The 15,573-nt window shown below is 48.1% G+C and overlaps 1 protein-coding gene across 1 annotated transcript in view; it reads left to right on the top strand.

Moving 5' to 3' along the window:
- NC2beta (negative cofactor 2beta) overlaps positions 1-6,583 on the top strand; it is a 68,072-nt gene extending 61,489 nt beyond the window's left edge. Inside the window, exon 5 of the mRNA XM_075677544.1 lies at positions 5,032-6,583. Within this exon, the coding sequence (XP_075533659.1) occupies positions 5,032-5,145 (114 nt within the window). The 3' untranslated portion in view covers positions 5,146-6,583. The remainder of the gene's footprint in view (positions 1-5,031) is intronic.
- Positions 6,584-15,573: the final 8,990 nt, after the last annotated feature.

Here is a 15,573-nt window from a genome sequence, read left to right as displayed (position 1 = left end):
AAGATCCCCTGGTGGTCAAAATTAATCGGGAGCCCCGCACCATCAGATCATGGTTTTGGCACGTAACGCCGCAGAGTTCAAATTTAGTGCATTTCTGCTTCGAGAAAATGTTTTATTTCTTCAGTTAGGCTTTTGTATCATACTTATTGTCTAACGAGTATGTCGCTATTGTTTAACCATGAAGCTAATCTTAAATGTACAAACTGCTCCATGCCCAGCAGCCTGGAAAATGAGAACCATGAGTTGTAAACCAACAAGCATTTTAGTTAACATGGACGCTTTGTCTGCATATAGGATCTAGGCCAATGCCAGAAAGCGCATGTACTAGGAAATTAACCCTCGTCTCTTATACAGAAGGAGGCACTGATCAAGCAAAGGAATTGAGTTGCCTGTTTGTGCCACACACTTCGTGCTCCTATTTTGGCTACTACTAAACCCTGTGTAACTATTGTCGCGTTAGAATGCTCCCTGGATGACACTTTACAACTTCTACTGTACAACCCAAACTTTCAACGAGGCCCTGGGCCCTTTAAAATTTTTGAGGGGTCCATGAAGGAAACCTTTTTCATGGGGCCTCCTAGCACTCGAGGGGCCAGGGGCTGCAGCCGCCTTATCCCATAGGTTGGCCCTGTTTGACACATACGCTGTACCCTTGCACTGCCAAGGCAGATGCTGCGGCCATTGCAGCCACGATTGAGTTGTCACTGTTGGGGTCAGGTGCATGCGTGCTAATCAGTCGAGTTCCGTGAGCACCAATTTCAGATAGAAATAATTAGTCTTGACCATTTGAAATGTATGGGAGCCACGCAGAACCAAAGATATATGTTAAGTAGAGTCAGATGACTAGGAGTCTACTGTATTTTACATTGAGCATTCAAAAATGCAAAATCTTTAGCAGGGTAGACGCAAGTGCAGTATGGGCAGAAATCGAGGACAAGGAAACCATTGATGACCAAGACAATTGCCATGGGCTTGTGATGAGCATCGAAAAGTAATAAAATGCATGCTTTCTTCATAGCCAAGTCTTTTTTTTTTTTTTTTTCAGCTTACGTTCGAGGAAAGCTGATTTTTATTTTTGCTGACCTTCTAAATTTAGGGAGTCAACTTCGAATGGAGGCCAGCCTAGATATAAGTAAATCCAGTCTATTTGCAATGATTCAGTTTCCAGGCCCCATTAGAGATTTGCAGCATAAATGGTGTCTTGTACCTAAAAGGCATCTCCTTGTATGAAGTAGTTATCAGCAATGAAATTTCGCCGTGCCCTAGTGGCCTCCTTTTTGCTATTCAGCTGTGTGATATGCAGAACCGTGCCCACAAGTTTGAAATTTTTTTCTGCCACCAGGTGGTGTTAGGACACAACACTGATTAACCCTTTCAGACGCTGTGTACACAATTGTGTACAGCAAGATAGTGCATCAACAACAAAAGCACTGATAAAAGTAACATCTAAAATGTGTTGCATATATCTTGAAACACCACCATTGGAATTGTGCTGCAATTTTGAATAATGTGCCGAATGTTTTAGCGAAATGGCTGGCAAGGTAGACGGTTGGGTCTTTTTACTCTGTGTCAGTGCGTTACATGTAGCGGTTTCACTTCTTGCAGTGTTTTTCACTACATCATGCACTAGGCATAATTTTAAAGTGCATGGATAAGTGCTTTTCAAGCTTTTGAAAACACGAGACAGTTTATGTTGTCATATTTAATGTTCCTGTAGTAAGCTTTCGCATGGAGTCCACATTCTGTAAACAATTGACAATTCTTAATATTTTCTGCAGCTGGACACTTTCTATGATTCTGAATATGCAAGAAATATGGTGAAAGCAGGTTTTCAATCAACGGGAGAAAATGGCATGTGAAAGAGTTCATCGTCATCATCATCAGCCCTGTTACGCCCACTGCAGGGCAAAGGCCTCTCCCATACTTCTCCAACTACCCCGGTCATGTACTAATTGTGGCCATGTTGTCCCTGCAAACTTCTTAATCTCATCCGCCCACCTAACTTTCTGCCGCCCTCTGCTACGCTTCCCTTCCCTTGGAATCCATTCGGTAACTCTTAATGACCATCGGTTATCTTCCCTCCTCATTATGTGTCCTGCGCATGCCCAATTATTTTTCTTGATTTCACTGATATCATTAACTCACGTTTGTTCCCTCACCCAATCTGCTCTTTTCTTATCCCTTAACATTACACCTATCATTCTTCTTTCCATAGCTCGTTGCATCGTCCTCAATTTAATTAGAACCCTTTTCATAAGCCTCCAGGTTTCTGCCCGTACGTGAGTACTGGTAAGACACAGCTAGGGGGGGGGGGGTTATAAACTTTTCTCTTGAGGGATAGTGGCAACCTGCTGTTCATCATCTGAGAATGCCTGCCAAACGCACCCCAGCCCATTCTTATTGTTCTGATTATTTCAGTCTCATGATCCGGATCCGCAGTCACTACCTGTCCTAAGTAGATGTATTCCTTTACCACTTCCAGTGCCTCACTACCTATTGTAAACTGCTGTTCTCTTCCGAAACTTAAACATTACTTTAGTTTTCTGTAGATTAATTTTTAGACCCACCCTTCGGCTTTGCCTCCTCAGGTCAGTGAGCATACATTGCAGTTGGTCCCCTGAGTTACTAAGCAAGGCAATATCATCAGCGAATCGCAAGTTACTAATGTATTCTCCATTAACTCTTATCCTTAATTCTTCCCAGTCCAGGTCTCTGAATACCTCCTGTAAACACGCTGTGAATAGCATTGGAGAGATCGTATCTCCCTGCCTGACGCGGTTCTTTATTGGGATTTTGTTGCTTTCTTTATGGAGGACTACGGTGGCTGTGGAGCCGCTATAGATATCTTTCAGTATCTTTACATACGGCTCGTCTACACCCTGATTCCGTAATGCCTCTATCACTGCTGAGGTTTCAACTGAATCAAACGCTTTCTCGTAATCAATGAAAGCTATATATAAAGGTTGGTTATATTCCGCACATTTTTCTATCACCTGATTGATAGTGTGAATATGGTCTATTGTTGAGTAGCCTTTACGGAATCCTGCCTGGTCCTTTGGTTGACAGAAGTCTAAGGTGTTCCTGATTCTATTTGCAATTACCTTAGTAAATACTTTGTAGGCAACGGACAGTAAGCTGATCGGTCTATAAATTTTTCAAGTCATTGGCGTCTCCTTTCTTATGGATTAGGATTATGGTAGCGTTTTTCCAAGATTCCTGTACGCTCGAAGTCATGAGGCATTGCGTATACAGGGTGGCCAGTTTCTCTAGAACAATCTGCCCACCATCCTTCAACAAATCTGCTGTCACCTGATCCTCCCCAGCTGCCTTCCCCCTTTGCATCGCTCCCAAGGCTTTCTTTACCTCTTCCGGCGTTACCTGCGGGATTTCGAATTCCTCTAGACTATCCTCTCTTCCATTATTGTCGTGGGGGCCACTGGTACTGTACAGATCTCTATAGAACTCAGCCACTGGAACTATCTCATCCATATTACTAATGATATTGCCTGCTTTGTCTCTTAACGCATACCTCTGATTCTTGCCAATTCCTAGTTTCTTCTTCGCTGCTTTTAGGCTTCCTCCGTTCCTGAGAGCATGTTCAATTCTATCCATATTATACTTCCTTATGTCAGCTGTCTTACGCTTGTTGATTAACTTCGAAAGTTCTGCCAGTTCTATTCTAGCTGTGGGGTTAGAGGCTTTCATACATTGGCGTTTCTTGATCAGATCTTTCGTCTCCTGCGATAGCTTACTGGTATCCTGTCTAACGGAGTTACCACCGACTTCTATTGCACACTCCTTAATGATGCCCACAAGATTGTCGTTCATTGCTTCAACATTAAGGTCCTCTTCGTGAGGTAAAGCCGAATACCTGTTCTGTAGCTTGATCTGGAATTGCTCTATTTTCCCTCTTACCGCTAACTCATTGATCGGCTTCTTATGTACCAGTTTCTTCCGTTCCCTCCTCAGGTCTAGGCTAATTCGAGTTCTTACCATCCTATGGTCACTGCAGCGCACCTTGCTGAGCACGTCCACATCTTGCTAGTGCCAGAGTATGAAGTCTATTTCATTTCTAGTCTCGCCATTCGGGCTTCTCCACGTCCACTTTCGTTTATCCCGCTTCCGCATATTATTCTGTTCCGCAAACTCTACTAATAACTCTCCTCTGCTATTCCTGGTGCCTATGCCATACTCCCCCACTGCCTTGTCTCCAGCTTGCTTCTTGCCTACCTTGGCATTAAAGTCGGCCGTTAGTATAGTGTATTTAGTTTTCACTCTACCCATCGCCGATTCCACGTCTTCATAGAAGCTTTCGACTTCCTGGCCATCATGACTGGATGTAGGGGCGTAGACCTGTACGACCTTCAATTTGTACCTCTTATTAAGTTTCACAACAAGACCTGCCACCCTCTCGTTAATGCTATAGAATTCCTGTATGTTACCAGTATATCCTTATTAATCAGGAATCGGACTTCTAGTTCTCGTCTCTCCGCTAAGCCCCAGTAGCACAGGACGTGCCTGTGTTCTAGCACTGTATATGCTGCATTTGTCCTCCTCTAACTTCACTGAGCCCTTTTATATCCCATTTACTGCCCTCTATTTCCTCCAATAGCACTGCTAGACTCTCCTCACTAGATAACGTTCTAGCGTTAAATCTTGCCAGGTTCAGATTCCAATGGCTGCCTTTTGCCGGAGAGACTTTTAATAAAGTGAGCACTTTTACTTCCATGCAAAAGAAGTAAGCTTGCAGTGTCGCGTGGCAGCGCTAGCCTAATGGGAAGGAGGGGGTGTGGGGAAGGGAGAGCCGGCTGCAATTTTTTATTGAGGGATGACGTTCGTCATTTTTGCTTGATTGTCTTATTTAAGCCTAGCAGCCACCGTGTTTGTTCTTGCGAGTGAGGTGAAGGAAAGTGCTTTTGAAACTTTCAGGGGCGCGGCTCCTTTTAGCAAAAGATCGTGCAGTGTTGATAATTGACTTGGATGTTGGTGACAGTGTTGCATGGTGTGAAAATGTCCTTGCCTGTTGCACAGGCCCGGCAACAACAAGCTGAGCTGGCCCAGCAGGAGTGGACTCAGATGCAGCAGGTGGCGCAGCAGCAGCTTCAACTGCAGCAGCGCCAGGCCCAGGATGAGGACGAGTACTGATGCGGTGGTGGGAAGTGGGGTGGGGGCCAAAGAATGTACTCGTAGGTGTGTGGTTGACTTGGGTAAGGCAGAAGGGCAAGCACTGCCAGCAGAAAGGTTGCCCAGGAAAGCCACCCATGACGGCCCTTGGCAGGAGGTTGTTTTTAGGCAAGTTGGTGTTTTTGGTGCAAAGTACAGAGCATGAAGTGAGGGTAGCGCCAACTGTTTAATAGCAGATTGCACGTGTGTCTTCTTGGCTTTGTATCTGGCTCTGGTATTAAACATCTGGTGCTTGCCTTGCATCATGCTCAGTACTTTGCTCCAAGAACAAAAATGTATAGTCAGCAAGGGGTTCTCAGCTGATAGCGAGGTTCCTTCTCGCTGATGTAGACTGTGAGCAAGCCGTTTGAGTACAGGTACCCTTGTCAGAACTTATGTTTATTTTTTTCTTCATGGATCACTGGCTTTACTATAGACGTTGCTGTTATGTGCAGGTGTTGGTAGCACTCTTTTGTTTGACTGGGGAGATAGCGGCGCTCACGCGAAAGGTCTTGACTCTGGGAAATATATGCAATTAAGGTATTTTTCGAGAAGGACCTTCATAAAGCATTCTGGTTAAAATACTTTGACAAGGAATTGTTTGCACAGCCTGCATTAAACATTCTAGATTGAGAGCATTAGTGCGTAGCGAATAACTTCAGGTTTTGTACAACCTGAAAACTTTTTTGTAGAGATGTCATTTTATATGCACTGTACGACACACTTTGCCAAGTGCTTTAATGTAACATCACCGGAGACCATAAGTGTAGTCTGGTGTCACCTTGGGTGCTCTGTAAGGAAGTTTACCATTTACAACCCTGTCTGATTTCCTAGCACAGAGGCACTGTGGTGAAAAATGTATTTAGTACAGTTTGTTTGTTATGTGGAGTGCTTAGGGCACGTGAGCTTGCATGAAAGCTGTCATGTGAACGTGCTTGAAAACAGGCTAAATAGGAGTGCATTGTTATTGTAATGCATATTGATTTCTCTTTTTTAAAAGCACTTTTGCTGTATAAATGAAGCAGGCCCTCTGTTTTGAGTTCTATTAGGGCTGTTGTCTCTCTCTCGATTTTACACCTTTTTTTTGTATTTAAGCGCGGTTTTTGCGACATGGATGCATTATGTAAGATATGTGATAGAAGTATGTTGGACTGTCACACAAGGACTTTGGATGCAGCGTTTTTCACATTGGTTTGCTGTACTCTCATCACTAAAGATTGTTTGAGATTCAGAAATAGTATAATGGCGGCTGTCTACTTTTAGAAGAGTGCTTGCTGGATTTTTGCATTTACTGCTATGCTTGATCACTGGCAGTGAGAGTTTGTGATAAACAATGTGCCACAAATGATCATGTTCTGTTTGCCACAAGCTGTGCACATTGCACGACATTTGTAATAAAGACTATTTTAGTGTAATTGAAGCTGGACCGTTTGAGTGGAGCCACAGGGTGCACTTCATTCATAGCAGCAAAACGTCCATTTTCGAGACTACTTCGGGAATTGGAGGTGCGCCTTGTGTGTTGATTGTGTCACACAATTGGGGTAGCCATGTCATCATTGAATGTTTTCCTGCAGTCAGGCCACGATTGTTACCCGCCTGCATTTCAGAGTGTTTTCACTGTTGTGGTCTGCCTTGAGCGATGCTTTTTAAGGCGCAGTACTTGGCCACCCATTCCTACGTTGAGCGTCCCTCGTAACTAGAGTACTAGACTATGATCGAGTGGGCAAAGTGGCCCGCTGAGGCTCTGTGTGTGGAAAAACTGTGCAAGGGCACAGCAAGCAAAATAGATTGGGGTGGAGATGCGCTTTGCAGCATATTCAATGTGATTTCGCTGCGGGTGCTGCGACCAATTGCTCGCATACAGTCTTATAATGGTGCTTTATTTCAACTGCAAATTTATATTGACACCTTTTTGCTACGTATACATATTTGAGGCATGGGTTATGCAACATGTCTTAAATTTTGCTGTCAAGTGCGTCGTCTGCTAGCAAGCGTGCATTCGTTGTGTGAACGGCCAGTTTTTTTCGCAGAAAGTCTGTGCAGTAAAATTTTTTATGGTTTTACTTGCTTTGGTGTGCCCGCGACTCATGTCGACCGGTGCCAATTGTACCTTTAGCTAGGTGAACTGCTATTTGTAACACTGTTTTAAAGTAACATGCAAATTTTGCCACAGGAGCCACCTATCTGTAACATGAAGCTATGTAAAATTTTATTGATATCGTGTCATTTTACACGCGCTTCTAGTTAATTGAATATTGATTGGGGACAATGATCAAAGATAACACAGTGAAATAAAATAGGTTTATAACCTGCATCGTACGAAGAGATGCAGATGACCATTGCACTTCTAGGTAAATCTAAGGGTACATAACTTATATATCCACGACTTATCTGTAAGAGAAAAATGATCAAATATTCTAAATGCACTGATGGAAAAAGTGAAAACTCCCGACCAAAATAAGCGTGTTTCTCTTAAAAGCTGCACCAGCCTCAGGTGAACTAATCGACTTTCCGAGAAAAGGAATCAAGGCAGTTATTGGACGTTAATATGCTCAACAGTGTTGGGGGAAAATATTGCCTATATGCTCAAACTGAATTGGGGAAACCGGAAAGTGTTTACAATGTAATCTCCGTGGCTTGTCTGGCGATCTCCTTGAACGTGCCGGCGAGGGAAATTAAGTAGGAACATATAGTATAATTGAAGGATATTTGCTATTCAGATCTTATTTGACTTCAGAATTCACTATTAAAAATTATCAAATAGCCGTTTCCATTCGAATGTAACGCATAACAGCACTTTTGAAGTCTCGAAGGTGAGGGGCTGACGCAAGTGAGGACTCTTACACCAAATGATTGTGTTGCTCATTGAATATAAACGCCCTGTTTTGGGGCAGCCTGTAAATCTGCTCACTTGATTCAGGCAAGGAAAACATTTTTTTTTTTTAGTCTCACCATACATCTGCAACACATTAAAACTGGGTGCCCAATACAGTACCACACTGATCTTCCTCAACAAACATGGCAGATATACAAATATCTCTGTATGGGAGGCATGCCATTCCTTTAGTTGCTTATAATTACGTAATGTTCTTATGATAGTGCACTGGATAACTGAAAGCAGCAGTTTCTAATGCAGAAGCTGCTTAGTTGAGAATGGCATTACGTTTAGGTATGAAATATAAGATAAGCTTAACATGTTTTTCTCGGAAATCACTCGTCGTTCCACGCCACTGTCGTCCCACGCCTCGCTGCAAAGCATGCGCTGCCCTAGCCGATAGTCCCAATCGACCTTATTCTAGTACAGTTGTAAGCGAGCGAGCGAGGACAGCGAGGGATAAAAAGAATGCGGAGCGCAGCAGGGGATGAAAGACTGCGATAACGAATAGAGCGCGAGAAAGGAAGCAAAGGAGAAGCAAGGTATGGCGAAAGCGCGAGAAAATTGTGCTGAACAAGACGGGCTCTGTGGCGATGACTGCTACGAGATGGCGCCAGAGTAGCGCACTGTCTGTTCACTGATAGCATGCGGCGAGCGCCTCCACCAATACCATATTTGGAAACAAAGCGCCATCTGGTAGGCGGAGGTTTGTCTGTGGCGGCTGCTGTCGCACCCATGCGTCACCCACGTTCTGCCTCTAATGATCTCAATTAGCGAGGCAGTCCTGTCACACTTCGCCCCATTTGCTACGTGCCGCACGATATATTGTCAGCGCCAGCCAATATATCGCGAAATGAAAACTCGTATAGAGCTGCGCTCAAATTTTGCATTAGGGAGTGTCGTAATCGGTGAATTTTGCAATAAAGCTGTATATGGTAAGTTTCCAGCAGATTGATGTCCGTAGACCAATAACTGTGGGCCGGTCCTGAAGATAGTGCAATACCGGGCCAACCTGCGGCAGAGGTGAAGCAAGCTTAAAGCACTCCACCAACTTGCGAAAATAAGTAAAAAAAACTTGGTGCCCTTCCACTCTGTGAAAAAGGATGACCAGCAAAGCTGTGTATGTGGGCCCCTTAATGGCGAACTGCACCTCCGTCGCGGGTCGGCCTGGTAGCATTTTTACAATTGCTAGTAAGTACAGCGGGGCGTGGTATTTCTCGAGGTTTTTGCGCGAGTAAGAGGTGCATGAAAATCTGTGTGCTTTAGCTCCTTCAATATCTGACTGCCTAGGCACTGCGTAGGAGTTTCTTAGCGAGAGGGGTCGAGTTTACGCTCGAGCACTGGCTGGCGGCGCGGCTGAAGCAGCGTGCACTACCGCACTTTTTGGTGATCGCTGTCAGACTTTCTCGCGCGTGGGGCGCTGAGTCAGTCATGCCGGATTATAACTTTGTCGCGCCTTACGGCACCCTAATTTAAGTATCCTGGGGGAGCAACAGGGGTCGTAGTAAGGCTGAGTCTGCTCTTCTGGAGAAGGCGCTCTTGGCAGGCTTTTCATACGCTGGTGTCCGAGACTTTTCAGGAGCATTTGTGAGTGGGCCCCTTTGAGTGAAATAAACGCACAGAGCCTTAGCAACCACGGTTGAACACGATTATCTCCTGTCACGCCGTGAGGCTTTGCATTTCGTCCACGTTAGGTTAAGTTTAGGTTAGTGTAAAAGGTGTTGGGGTGGCGCGGTGTATTCTCGCAACGATTACGCCGTGCCGATTATTGTCTGTGTGTCGGCCACGTTAGGGTGGCGCAGCGTATTCCCACAACAACGGTTACGTAGTGAGGATTTTATTTGCGTTTCGGCCTCGTTTGCTTAGGTGAACGTTGTTAGGTTAGCGTAAAAGGCGTTAGGGGAAGCGGTGAGGAGGCCTCCGCTTAGCGGTTGCAGGAATCTGGACTCGACGGGAACCAAAGATCAGCGGGTCGCCTCGCATTGGGCGCTCACGGGAAGACTACAAATGAAGCTGTGCAGGGTGATATGGGCTGGACTAGTTTTGAAGTGAGGGAAACTCGCAGTAAAATTTGAGTGTGAAGAACGGCTGAGGAATATGGAAGAAAGTAAATGGGCTGCGAGAGTGTTCAGGTATCTGTACAGGAAAAACATTGATTCACAGTGGAGGAAAAGAACTAGGAAGCTTACCAGCAAGTATGCGGCCTGTAGGGTGGGCAACAAAGAAGGTCAAGCGGAAAGTCGGAGAGGCTGAAATCTCATGGGTGGCGGCAGTGGAAAAGAAAGCTGCCATGAGTAACTACTTAAGGGAAAAACGAAATCAGGAAAGAAACCATTTATGATAACTCAAAGGGAAGCTCATTACTTTTCGAAGCGAGATCGGGATTCCTTAGAACACGCACCTGTAAAGCGAGATATAAGAAGGAAGTAGAAGCATGTGCGTGCTGCGGTAAAGCTAGGGAAAGGATGGAGCATGTTTTATTGGAATGTGAAGACGTCTGTCTACCCAGCAGCCGATTTAGGCACCACTGGCCTCCTTGAAGCCCTTGGGTTAAGCGGGAGCAGTGATAAAGCAAACATGTCCGCAATAGAGATTAGTAAGAGGCGATTGGAGGATTGGTGGAAGAAAAGTAGGGAAACTACAAAAGACGGAGACGTACAAAAGCAAAGTTCGCAATAGGGGATCAGAAAATTTGGGTGTGGTAGTTCATAGTGTATTTTTTTCTTTTTTTATTGTTGGAACCTACGTAGGCCATTAGGCAGTATAATAGCAAAAGCTTGGTGGCGCAACCCACCGCCCCGTTCCAAAGGGGACGCTCATAACATCCATCCGTGCAGGGGCGTCGAGGGTCATCGGCGGCCTTTCAGCCACTCGCGTTCAACCGCGTTTGCTAAGGCGCTCTGCGGTCTAAATTTTCAGTATATGCGGACCGGCCTCTTGCACGGTCCTTACTGCTCCCACGGAAACATCTGCCATGTTATGTTCAACGTGCATCGCCGCAAGGCGCTATAGAAGTATGATCCGGCAGGACTGACTTGGCACGAGCGCTGCAGGTGCGAGAGATATTGTCCGACACTGCGATCGCCAAATGGGGCGTGAGTGCCCGCTGCTTCACCTGTTTCACTGCGCTGCTAGCTAACAAGCGCGACCCCACTGCGCAATGCCAGCACGCAGCAGAGTGAGGCGTTCAAGGAGCAAAATCCCCCACATTTGCTCTCTCGCAGCACTCGCGCACGGACGTCCGGCGCCTCTGGAAATGCCACGCCCTGCTACACTTACAAAGTGGCGGCCCGTTATTGCACTGTCTTCGGGATCGGCCTACGTATAAGGAGTGCTTTATGCCTGCTTCACCACCGCCGCGGGTCGGGCCGACATTGTATTATCTTCGCGATTTTTTTCTACACGCGGACACGATAATGGGGGAAGTAGCTCTCAACAGCTTCGCTGTAATATCCGTATCACATATAGGAACAGATGCTACATTTTGACCCGCGTCGGGCATGTCTACGTTCGCACCGCCCTCACTTTGTGGGCGCTCTAAGCGCTTGCGGAGTTCCAATCGGTCGGCCGAAGTGAACGGACGTGTTGTCGCGCGCTCCGCAACCACCGAGACTACGCGACCTTCACCGACCGCCCTTGCCCGCGCCGCTTTCGCCGGGAGTCATATGGGAAGCGGCTTTCTCACCGTTTCCCACCGACCGCCTTTTATTCCCGGGACTTTGTTGCCGCTCCCCGCGCCTCTACAGCTCTGATGCAGTTCCAACGCGGCTGCCCCTGCCGGGGCCATAGCTGCCTTGGCGTTTCTACACCATGAACCAAGAGCGCCAAGCGACCAGCTCTTCCGAGGCCCATATTCTAAACGGGCTTACAAAGGGCCTTCGGCCAATTCACCGCTCTGTTTCCATGGAGCACTTATCTACCGCAACGTCATTTTCCAACGAGCAGAAGACGCAATCAGCGACGGAGAACGCCGCCGCGCGTTCCTCGACAACAACGAAGACGCCCGAGGTGGATACCGCGGGAGTGGCCGCCGATCCCATTGTCGCCAATTTTCCCTCCGAACAGCGAGAGGTGGACACTCCGACCGGGAAAAGGATGGAAGATGCTGCCCCGAACATTTACGACGACAAAACTGACGGCGACACAGGTGGCTGTTGGAAGACAGTCATACATAAGCGACGCATCCGTCAAACACGCTCTAAGACGCAACCCTCCGAGAACATCTTGGGCACTCCGGACGCCTCCCAGCCTACCGTACGCAAGCGCATTCGGAATCAGAACCTGCCTCAACTTCCTTTGCACGATGAAAAGATAATTCTGCGGCCTCACGGAGGACTTTGTCTCGATAAGTGGACGCGCCCAGAACTCGCCAGTGCTCTATGGAGTGCAGCCGGCTTGACCACCGACGATCGTCAGGACATCATATTCCGACTGCGACCTCAGCAGAACTTGGCAATCATCAGCACACCCCAGCCACACGTAGCCGACGCATTGTACAAGGTGAGGGAGCTGAACCTTGGTCGGCGGGTCTATCCCATCACAACATATTTTGCGGCCCCAGACAACTTATGCAAGAGAATTGTTCCTGGTCTTTTGCCCGGTACACCGTCTTCCAAGCTTGTGGATGAGCTTTTGGCTCCTGGAACTCAAATACTTCAAGCACGAATGGTGGGTCAAACCAACGTTGCGTTGGTAACATTTGAAGGACCTCGCTACGTGCGTTTCTATGGTGCAGAACTCCGCTGCTACCCCCATCGACACCGCCAACTGGTTCGCAAGATATGTCACAAGCTCGGCCATTGGGCTCATTACTGTCCTACGCCGCACGTGGTCATTTGCGCGACGTGTGGGACTGACAACCCCACCCCGTCACATCCGTGCACCCCACACTGCAGATCCTGTGACAGGAACCATCCTACCGCGGATCCAAACTGCCCGCTGCGTGCTAGGCAGACACTGAACAAAGCTTGGGTGCGAAAAGCTCTCGAGAAAGAGCAGCGTGAACTCCAACCCTCCAGCGACCCGACCACTACCACAGATACGGCGGAGACCCGAACGCCGCGCGCCCCAGCGAAGGAGACCAGACAAGTCAGGTCGGAGACCCGTTCGAGATCCCGTCGCAAGTTCCGGACCCGCTCGAAGTCTCGGTCCCGATCCCGCGAGGCATCGGTGCGCCTCCCAGAGAAGCGCCCTCCTTCCCCATCTTCCCAACAACCCTACAAGAAGGCCCTGCAAACCAACGCCCCAGCCAAGGTGACCCTGGTCCCTTCAGGGGTGCAGCGGACCCCGGAGAAGAAAACAGCAATGGAGGCGCCTCGGGAGGTAGGTCGGCCGGAGGGTCCCCCACAGCTCCCTCCGCCCCGTAAATCGCTCCCTACCCCTTCCCCTATTACCAATTCGTTATCAAATCCCGATCCTCTAATAGAAATAGCCCGCCTACGTCGTGACACCGAGGCGCGCTAGCGCCTGCAAAAACCAATGGACGCGACTAGTATGCAGGCGGCTCTGGACAGGATAGACCGCCAAATGGAGGCCCTTCAAATAGGGACTACGGAGCAAGTGAAATCATGTATAGAGTGCACTTTCGCACGCATGCAAGTTCCTGAGATTAGCGGTAACAACAAAAGCGCGCTTTCCGACCAAGGCTCTCGGCCGCAACCTTCAAATGTGGGCACCCGGCGCCCGCATCCCTGTGCACGACCGCCTACTTCCTCTCGCGATGATGATGGCGCCGCGTAACGCGGAGCAGCTAGTGGTGTGGCAGTGGAATTGTAGGGAATTCCGCCGAAAACGAGGTTCCCTATATCGCCACATCCACGAACCCTCCCGATGTCATCCTCTTAAAGTCAATTGCACCCCTTCTTTATCCGGCTACAGCACGCTCTCGGGTGTCTCCTCTTGTGGGAGCCTTAGTTTCGAAACATGTTACATGTCGCATGCATACCACTAACATTGACATTCCTCACCAAATATTGGAAATAATTACGCAAGGTAAACGCAGCGAGACTCTGTTTATACTCAATGCATACAGTTCCCCCCGTTCGCGACCGCACTGTTTTCAGCACCTACTAACAGAATTTAGTAGGTTTGGACGGGTTTGTGTGGTGGCCGGCGACTTTAACGCTCCGCATACTGCGTGGGGTTACGCTAAATCGCAGGCTAAAGGGACCCGCTTATGGAATGCCATCTGTAACGTGAGATACACACTGCTTACCGACCCAGAGCACCGCACTCGGATGGGCAACAGCGTATCTCGTGACACCTGCCCTGACCTTACCTTCGTGCGCAATACTGGCCCAGTCGTTGCGCACGGGCCTTTAGAGGAGCACCTTGGTAGTGACCACTGCATTGTGGCGACCACCTTGTCATTACGGGCTGCGCGCAGGCCCGAGCGAAATGTGCGTATAACGGATTGGGCGAAATTCAGGGAACGTCGCCAGGACCCACCTAAGCGCCAAGGTTACGAACGCTGGCTTGACTCTCTCGCACAAGATCTAGAGGCCACCACGAGCACACTGCGCACCACAACCAAGACACCAGACATAGACCCGCATTTACTTCATCTTTGGAACGCCCGCAGAGGGTTGACACGACGATGGAAACAACGCCTCAACCGCAAGCTTAGGAAACGTATAGATCAAATTACACGGGAATGTCGGGAGTATGCAGAGATCCTTACGAGGAATAACTGGCGAGGATTTTGCGATCGCCTCTCAGGCACATTGAGCACAGCAAAACGTGGTCGATTCTTCGCTCACTCACAGATCCCACCACAACAAAGGGAAAAACATTTCAACAGTTGCACATCCTAATGCACGAGTACAGGGACGATGTCTCGACACTCCTCAGAGAGCTAGAGAAGCATTTCATACCCACAGGCCCGCCGCCGCGGTACCCTGACTATCCTTATGTAGGAGAGGCGAACGAATTGCTCGATGCAGACATCACATCTGACGAGGTGCGGGTGGTCCTACAAGACCTACGCCGCAACACGGCACCGGGCGCCGACCACATCCGATTCGCCACCCTTCGTAACCTCAGTGACGCGGATATTAACCACCTCACCCATATCTTCAATGATTGCTGGCGCAAGGGCATGCTTCCCCAAGCATGGCGACACGCCGACATGACACTGATCCCCAAGCCGGGCAAGCCTGTTAAGGTTGAAAACTTACGACCCATCTCCCTAACATCCTGCATTGGTAAGCTCATGGAACATGTACTCTTGCGGCGTCTGCAGCCCTTCCTCGAAGAAAAATCATTCTTTTCTAACTCTCAATTCGGATATCGGGCTCATCTGTCTGCCAAAGATGTGCTTTTACAATTGCGGGAGGAGGTCATAGGACCTCCGTCGCCCGCCCAAACGAGAGCACTCATCGCCTTAGACCTAAAAGGGGCATTCGATAATGTTGAACATGACCTCATCCTTCGCAATGTTGCACATTCACACTGTGGAATTCGTATGTACAACTATATCCGCGCATTTCTTCGAGATCGCACAGCCACCGTAGGAATGGGACCGCATCGATCCGGCA

Source organism: Dermacentor variabilis, unplaced genomic scaffold (genome assembly GCF_050947875.1).
Source record: "Dermacentor variabilis isolate Ectoservices unplaced genomic scaffold, ASM5094787v1 scaffold_13, whole genome shotgun sequence".
Lineage (NCBI taxonomy): Eukaryota > Metazoa > Arthropoda > Arachnida > Ixodida > Ixodidae > Dermacentor > Dermacentor variabilis.
This window is presented reverse-complemented; position numbering and strand designations above follow the sequence as displayed.